This window comes from Mastomys coucha, unplaced genomic scaffold (assembly GCF_008632895.1).
Source record: "Mastomys coucha isolate ucsf_1 unplaced genomic scaffold, UCSF_Mcou_1 pScaffold23, whole genome shotgun sequence".
NCBI lineage: Eukaryota > Metazoa > Chordata > Mammalia > Rodentia > Muridae > Mastomys > Mastomys coucha.
The window spans coordinates 115366250-115373675 of record NW_022196906.1 but is presented as its reverse complement, the minus strand read 5'-3'; the positions used below and the strand labels follow the sequence as shown (position 1 = coordinate 115373675).

At 45.4% G+C, this 7426-nt stretch overlaps 1 protein-coding gene across 4 annotated transcripts in view; it reads left to right on the top strand.

Annotated features, from left to right (window-relative positions):
• Nucleotides 1–7426, top strand: part of Ulk4 (unc-51 like kinase 4) — a 308678-nt gene that overhangs the window by 53396 nt on the left and 247856 nt on the right. For all 4 annotated transcript variants that reach the window (XM_031345897.1, XM_031345899.1, XM_031345898.1 and 1 more), the window contains one exon: nt 2275–2358. In XM_031345897.1, coding sequence (XP_031201757.1) covers nt 2275–2358 — 84 coding nt within the window. The remainder of the gene's footprint in view (nt 1–2274; nt 2359–7426) is intronic.

Below are 7426 nucleotides of genomic sequence, written 5' to 3'. Positions count from 1 at the left end.
GTACTGCATCCCCCACACCTGTGCACTACACCCCCTTGCACCTGTGCACTGCACCCCCTGCACCTGTGCACTGCACCCCCCTGCATCTGTGCACTGCACCCCCCTGCACCTGTGGGGTATATCCCCACACCTGTGCATACACTTTCCTCTGCTTGTGCCATTTTCTCCCATGACACCTGCTTTTCTCTCTCAAGTGGACCTAGACAGCCTTTCCTGGCTTCTGAGTGGCCTGTGCTGAGGCATCCTGTCTGTAGTTTCCACAACTCTTCCCCTCCTGGACTTTTTCTGTAGCACCCAACTCCATTTGCTTCATTTATTTTCTTTAGTATGTGTTTCTCTCTGTGTTCTTTATTTTGCGGTGTCTCAGCATGGCTGCATGACTGTTGTTTAGAAGTTTCGGGTCAAAGTACATGTTAGTTAAGTGTCCTGTTGGGGCTTGGGGATAAAGCCTAGCACATATGAGACCTGGGGTTCAACCCCAGGACCAGAAATGAATGAATAAGTAAGCCAGTGAGGTCACGAATAAATAAAGAAATGTGGATTGTGTATGCAGGCTCCTGAGGTGAGCAAGGAAGGAGTGAGGAGGCTAGAGAGGCGCCTAGACACGTCTCCATCCTAAGGGCGTGAGGACAGATTCCTAAGGTGTAAAGATGGACTCTTAGTCCTCTCTGGTTTAAGTGAAGGGAATCGAAGGGATCTCTTAGAGATCTCCAGGCTCAATCGGACAAGCCAGGGACAAACAGTGAGGACGGAGCCATGGGTCTCCGAGGAAAGGGAGCATTGCTGGCCTAGTGATGCTGAAGGCCTAAGGCCCACAACTAAAGAGAACACACGGGGTGGTGACATAGAGGCCACAGGTGACCTGGGGCTGGGGAGATGGAGAAGCGGCTCAGTAGGCCAAGGACTGTGAGGACCAGAACAGAATGTAGATCCTCAGAAGCCATAAATGTCAGGTGGGCAAGCTGGCTCTGTGAGCTCTGGTTCCAGTGAGAGACTCCTCCTCAGTGTAAAAGGTGCAAACAAGAAAGATGGCAGTGTCACCCTCTGGCTGTCACACATACATTCAAGTGTGCATGACAGCCAGAGGGTGACACTGCCACAAACACACCACAACTCTACACATGCAGAGCAGTAGCTTACACATTTTTACTTGGAGTGGGAATGCAGAGTCAGGGAGAGTGGGCTAAGGAGACCAGAAGCCAGTGGAAAGTGGTTGTATGAGGTGGCAGGAGATGGTGCCCTCTGTAGCCCAGGCTGGATCCTCTGGAAAGTGAACCCACTGAGGTAGAGATGAGATTTAGTGGAGAAAAGACATATTGTGTCCAGGAATGGTTGAGGACAGGATGTTTGTTACCTGTGGTCCCGGAGAAGGCAGGATGGGGATGAAGCCAAGTGGGAGGAGTAGAGTGGGGGGCAGGGCTGTCCTGTCAGGACACTGGGCATTGGGAAGATCAATGCCTCCCAGCCTGTGTGGAGGTGCAGAGTGGACTTGGTTATTTCTTTTTCACAAATCTCTGAGGGGGGGAAAGTTCACGAAGTGGCGGGAGGGTCACAGGTTAGAAAGAGAGAGAGAGAGAGAGAGAGAGAGAGAGAGAGAGAGAGAGTGCCTCTGTGACCCGTGACTTGCGACCTGTGGCCTCACCTTCTCCAGGGACCCTGTTGTTTGACCTCAGGACTGGAGAAAGCAAGTAATAGGCTGCCCACAGTCTTAGGCTTCCCAGCAAGGCAAAACTACAGCCAGAGAGGGAAGGATTTCAGGCTTTCGGTGGAGTGGAGAATTTTAGGCCAAGTGACCCAGGTGCTGGCGCAGGGGGTCTGGGGAAGGAGGAGGGCGGGCTGGGGGCAGATGGCCTGGGGGCAGATGGCCTGGGGGCCCCAGGGCCTGTGCTGCCTTCCTCCCAGCACATTTCTTCCTCCCTCTGCTTTTTCGATGCTTCTTGTCTGTTTAAGGGTTATCCACCCTCATGTGAGGCTGCCAGAGTTGAATGTTCTGCATCTTCACTCCAGATAACTGATGCTGCTCGGTGGGCTGAGGGCACAGCCAGTCCTGTGAGGGCCTGCAGTGGGAGGGCCTGCTCAGCATGCTATGCAAATACTGTGTGTGCACATGTGGCAGTAAGAGGCCCCGGGTCAGATCCAAACATCAGGTGCAAGTGGTGATTTCAACAGGACCTGGGAAACCTTAGATGTTGTATGCTTGAAAGTTTTTTCTCAAATGATGAGGACCTTTTGTGGCACTGCCCTCACTGTCTTTTCCTACCTTCATTTTCTTAGGAAGAAAAAAATCAGCACTCCAGGGACTGTTGGGCTGTCCCTCTGGCTGCGTACACTGTGCTTATGAGGTGCCTCCGGGAAGGGGTAAGGAGCCTTTGTTGTCCTCTGCAGACCCAGTAACTGCAGTCGCCCTCCAGGCTAGGAGCGTAGCCTGAAGCAGTGCAGGCTGCTTGTCAACCAAGTGTTGCTCCTGAATCTAAATAATCCGGGCAAGCTGGGTCCTCATTCATTTAGGCGCTTGGTTTAAAAGATGATGGGAAATGCAAACAGTGTGGCCTGTCTGTCTTTTATAAGATGCTGTTAATTACCCCTCCCCTCAGGATTTCACCATGGCAGCCCAGCAGGCAGGGTGTGTGTAGAGCCTCTGAGAGGAAGCTTGTAGCTGCTGTTCTGCACTCCATGTAAGACGGCTGTCCCATGACCTTGTCACCATGCAGAGTGCCAGTAACTGGCCTTGCAGGGTGGTGGTCTCTGTTTTCTTGATGTTATCTGACATGGTTCTACCCAAGGAAAAGCCACAGGCTAAAGACATTAGTTACTGCCAGAATGAAAAAGGCCACAGTGGATAGGATCAGAGGTGAGGAGGACACAACATCTGTCCCAACACCTGGAGCAACTGGGACCAGCGGGACCCAGGCATGCAGGAACTCTACCAGTCTAGTGGCATGGGTTGCTTCCAGTCTGTCTGGGCTGGTGCCCTAAGCAGACCTTGGACACAAATTCCACAGCCAGTCCCACAACAGCCAGAGGAAGCTCCACTCCCAGGCTCTCTAACGGGCCCAGGATCACAGGATCCCAGGACCCGAGAATCACAGGATCACAGAGACAGCTTGACTCTGAAGAGTTCTGACACAACCAGGATCACAGGAAGGACAGGCCCCAGTCAGATTTAGCAAGGGCAGGTAGCACTAAAGATAAGCAGATGTTGGGAGGCAAATGTAAAAAAACAAGCAACAGAAACCAAGGTTAACCCAATTCTCCCACCATAGCAAGTCCTAGACACACCATCACACTGGAAAAGCAAGATCTAAAATCACTTCTCATGATGATGATACACAACTTTAAGAAGGACATAAGTAACCCCCTCAAAGAAATACAGGAGAACACAGGTAAACAGCTAGAAGCCCTTAGAGAGGAAACACAAAAATCCCTTAAAGAACTAGAGGAAAACATAATCAAACAGGTAAAGGAACTGAACAAAACCATCCAGGATTTAAATATGGAAATAGAAACTAAAGAAGTCAGAAAGAGAGAGAACCCTGGAGATAGAAAACCTAGGAAAGAAATCAGGAGCCATAGATGCAAACATCATCAACAGAATGCAAGAGATAGAAGAGAGAATCTCAGGGGCAGAAGACACCATAGAAAACATTGATACAACAGTCAAAGAAAATGCAAAAAGCAAAAACTTCCCAACCCAAAACATCCAGGAAATCCAGGACACAATGAGAAGACCAAACCTAAGGATAATAGGTATAAAAGAAGAATGAAGACTCCCAACTTAAAGGGCCAATAAACATCTTCAACAAAATTAAAGAAGAAAACTTCCCTAACCTAAAGAAAGTGATGCCCATGAACATACAAGAAGTCTACAGAACTCCAAATAGACTGGACCAGAAAAGAAATTCCTTCTGTCACATAATAATCAAAACACCAAATGCACTAAACAAAGAAAGAATTTTAAAAGCAGTAAAGGAAAAAGGTCAAGTAATATATAAAGGCAGGCCTATCAGAATTACACCAGACTTCTCACCAGAGACTATGAAAGCTAGAAGATCCTGAGCAGATGTTATACAGACCCTACAAGAACACAAATGCCAGTCCAGGCTACTATACCCAGCAAAACTCTCAATTACCATAGATGGAGAAAACAAGGTATTCCAAAACCAAATTTACACAATATCTTTCTACAAATCTAGCCCTCCAAAGGATAATAGATGGAAAACATCAACATAAGGAGCAAAACTACACCCTAGAAGAAGCAAGAAAGTAATCTTTCAACAAATCCACACAAATCTAATTCCACCTCTTACAACAAAAACAACAGGAAGTGACAATTACCTTTTCTTAATATCTTAATATGAAAATTAATATTATCAACATATCCTAATCAATTGAAATTCAGAAGTATGAGGAATTAGAAATTTGTTGGCTATCATCAGGTGGTCTCTCTAATTTAGTAATTGGAGAAATAGTTCCAAAACTGTAAATCTATATACACTTTCTGCTTGTTTGTACCTGACAGTGTCTTGCTTTGTACCACATAATGGTCGTGAAATCATGCTTCTCCTATCTCAGTCTCTTTTTTAGTAGGATTGTTTATTTGATGTTTTTACACTATACTATGGTTTTCAGAACAGCTTACATATTTCAAAATTATTTATACAGTCAAAAGAAACGTAGACAATTAATTTGGGAGGTATCTTGTGAGAGAACAACAAAGAGTGAGACTGTATGTTTTGTTTTGTATTTATAATTATTGTATCAAGTTTGAAGAAGAGGACTTTATAAGTTACTCTTTCTCTGAGATGAATGCCTTCCAAATTATCACAGCCAATGAACCAGATTCTTACCCTCACCTAATGTCTGTGCCACCCTCCAAACAGAACCATTGTTTATTGAAGTAGTTGGTGAGTGACTTTATGGATAGACCATCTTAATACACACACCATTTCTTAAATGAATGTAACCTGTTCTCTGTGGGCTGAGAATAAAGTCACTCACTCAAGTCAAATAGTTTTGACCGTAGCAGGAAGTCTGCATCCAAAAATCATGCCTACAATTTGTTCCTTGGTGCAGCAGAACTGTCAACTCTCAGTTTAGCTACGATGGAGTTAAAATCCTTCGGTGATGTGAGGGTCATTGAAGTACAGGCTTATTACAATGAAATCCAATGTCAAAAAATTGTTCTTATTTTGGGCTCGTACCACACTAAGAGCCAAGATTTTAAACTCTACTAAAAACAAAACAAACAAACAAACAAACAAAAAGACTTCATCTATTTATGTTCATTTAAAAAAAACTAGTAGTGATATATTATTTTAAAATATACAGTTAATATGTTTGGATTTATTTAAAATTTATATTGAGAAAAACGTATTTATTTTCAGTATTGCTGTAGATAAGCATCTACGTAAGACTGTTTAATTGATTGTTGTTTTATATCAAACAACTTTTATAGTACTCATTTTTATTGTTACAATATTTTATAAATTTTAAAGAGTATGACAAAATAAAAAAAAACTAAAGGTATTGCAGGTATTGAAGGGGGGTCTCTGGGAGGAGTTGGGGTACAAAATGGGAAAGAAGAATGTGATGTAATTCTATTTACATAAAATGTTTTTAAATGTTCAACAAATTCAGATAAATTGAAATTATGTATCTTTTCTCATTATAATGCAATAAAACTTAAATAAATAAATAAATAAAAAAGAACTCAAGAAACAGCACTGAGAGTAAAAGTATAATTGTGCCATAAGAGCAGGAGGAGAGAGCAAGATTAGAAGGAGAATGCAGAGCAGAATAACTTAAAAACTATAGGTAACATAAATATTAAGAGAGCCATATGCTGGGTGCAGAGGGAAAGAGGAGAAAAGAAGCTGCAGAGAGGGCAGCAGGGGCAGGCAGGCGGCTCCTTGCCGTGGGACAGAGCAGGTCTTTCCTTAATAGAAGGCAGGCTTAGTATAAAGGAACAAACTTTCTTCTTACAAACTTGGGCTTAATTAAAAGGGTTGAAGCTTTTTCTTTCTTTATGCAATTAATATTGGAACTAAAAAAAGAAAGAGAGAGAGAGAGAGAGAGAGAGAGAGAGAGAGGAAAAAAGCAAAAAATCAAAAAAGCAAAAGGCCGCAGTGGAGGCAGCAAGCAGTCTTGGCCTAGGAAGGGACACCATGGACTACAACGACGACACAACGACGATGACTCTTATGAAGGAAAACATTTAGCTGGGGCTGGCCTACAGTACAGAGGTTTAGTGCATTATTGTCACAGCGGGAAGCAGGACTGATCGCAGGCAGACATGGTGCCAGAGGAGCTAAGAGTTCTACATCAACTTCTGTAGGCAACAGGAAGAGAGAGTGACCTTGGGCCTGGCTTGAGCATTTGAAACCCAAAGCCCACCCCCCAGTGACACACTTCCTCCAACATGGCCACACCTCCTAATAGTGTCACTCCCTGGTGACCAAGCGTTCAGATCTATGAGCCTCTGGGGCCATGCAAATCACCACAGTGTGTAAATAAAGTGTGAGCACGTCTTAGCCTGTATGTCCTTTGTCATGATAATGCATATGACCTGGTGTATGACAGGGGGTGTGACATGGGGTGTGACAGGGGATCTGATATGGGATGTGACAGAGGTTGTGATGCATCATCATGTGTCAGTAAGGTGAGAGTGTGGTCCTCAGCTGTAGCCAGGACCCATGCTCGGGCTCCTCACTCAAGGCCAGGACACGTGGTGGACACTGGGAACACAGGTGGAAAAGGTGACAATTCTATGGACGCACTGACCTGGCCTTTTGGGGAGACAGGATGAAACATGAATGAATAAGCTTGTCAAGGCTGTGAGGGCTAGAGGGAGGGTGTGAGGCCTGAAGCCCCAGGGTCCTCTGCTGCCAGTGAGCAGGCCTCGGGTGTGAGGCCTGAAGCCCCAGGTCCTCTGCTGCCAGTGAGCAGGCCTTGGGTGTGAGGCCTGAAGCCCCAGGGTCCTCTGCTGCCAGTGAGCAGGCCTCGGGTGTGAGGCCTGAAGCCCCAGGGTCCTCTGTTGCCAGTGAGCAGGCCTTGGGTTTCCTCCCCTCCTCTCCTAAGCTGAGGCTATTGGCTCCCAGGAGATTTTTCTCCAGACTTTTCTCTCTGCTTTATTGATGCAGTGGGAACAATGGGCCCAAGGAGAGGGTGGCAAAGATTTGAGTGTTTACAAAGCAAACAAGATACAATAGACACTGTGAACAGAAGTGGGTGGAGGGAGCAAGGGTAGGAGAGAGAATGAATATTAATGAATTATTCACCCCTGGGGCAATGGGGATTTTCTGGGACAGTTTAGAGAAGTGTCCTGGGTGTGCAGAGTTCTATTTGGACAGATAGAAAGTGGCGCTCACTCTCTTCAGGGGTAAAACTTAACGTGGCCACTGGTCTAGAGACAGCCGTTCGGGCTGGA